The following is an 898-nucleotide window of genomic DNA, read 5'->3' on the forward strand; positions in this document are numbered from 1 at the left end:
GGGAGAGAGAGAGAAAGAGAGAGAGAGAGAGAGAGAAAGAGAGAGAGATGGAGAGAGAGAGGAGTATAATATGCCTCAATACAAAATCGCAAAAAAGCTTATCGCTTCCATGAACTAATAAAGTCTCATTATATCTTTACCATATCAATGAACTACTTTTTGTGAAGCTAGACAGACAGACAGACAGACATACAGACAGACAGACAGACACCAGACAGATAGACAGACAGACAGACAGACAGACAGACAGACAGACAGACAGACAGACAGATAATCTTGAGACTATATAAATAGTGTTTGCAATGAACGTAAACAAAATTCTCTTCGCGTTTCTCTCCCAGCATCAGTCACTACACTAACCTGCAAATGTGCACGTCCGTAGAATTCTTTGACTTCCTCGCTCGCCTCTTCCCATTGCTCGTCAAAAAATCGCTTCAGAGTCTTGATCTGAGGACGATGATTGCATCTGAATAATGATATACTATTCAGTGATAGAAGACCTCCTTGACATCTCGTACAAAGACCACATTTCAAATGCTGAGGTAAGGAACAGAACCACAAACACAGTGGGGCAGCATGAAGATCTACAGACCACAGTGAAGAGACGAAAATTATACTGGTATGGGCATGTCACAAGATCCACTGGACTTGCCAAAACAATCCTACAAGGAACCGTACAAGGAAAGAGAAAGAGAGGAAGGCAGAGAAGGAGATGGGAGGACAACATTACAGAGTGGACAGGAAAGACGATTTGTGACAATCTATGGAAAGCAGAGGACAAAGAGAAATGGCGAGAGCTGGTTGTCAGATGCCCCATCGGTTGCCCCAACCACGGGATAGAAGTAGAAGAAGAAGCGATAGAAGACCATAGTGGCCTCAGAACGCCCCATTACATTTA

General features: G+C 43.3%; 1 protein-coding gene across 1 annotated transcript in view; it reads right to left on the bottom strand.

Annotated features, from left to right (window-relative positions):
• The window catches only part of LOC106012904 (D-beta-hydroxybutyrate dehydrogenase, mitochondrial), a gene marked incomplete in the record, with an annotated part of 11,093 nt that overhangs the window by 4,984 nt on the left and 5,211 nt on the right, over nt 1-898 (bottom strand). The window contains 1 exon segment of the mRNA XM_035972011.1: nt 361-441. Coding sequence (XP_035827904.1) covers nt 361-441 — 81 coding nt within the window.

Source organism: Aplysia californica, unplaced genomic scaffold (genome assembly GCF_000002075.1).
Source record: "Aplysia californica isolate F4 #8 unplaced genomic scaffold, AplCal3.0 scaffold00557, whole genome shotgun sequence".
In the NCBI taxonomy this organism is placed as follows: Eukaryota; Metazoa; Mollusca; class Gastropoda; order Aplysiida; family Aplysiidae; genus Aplysia; species Aplysia californica.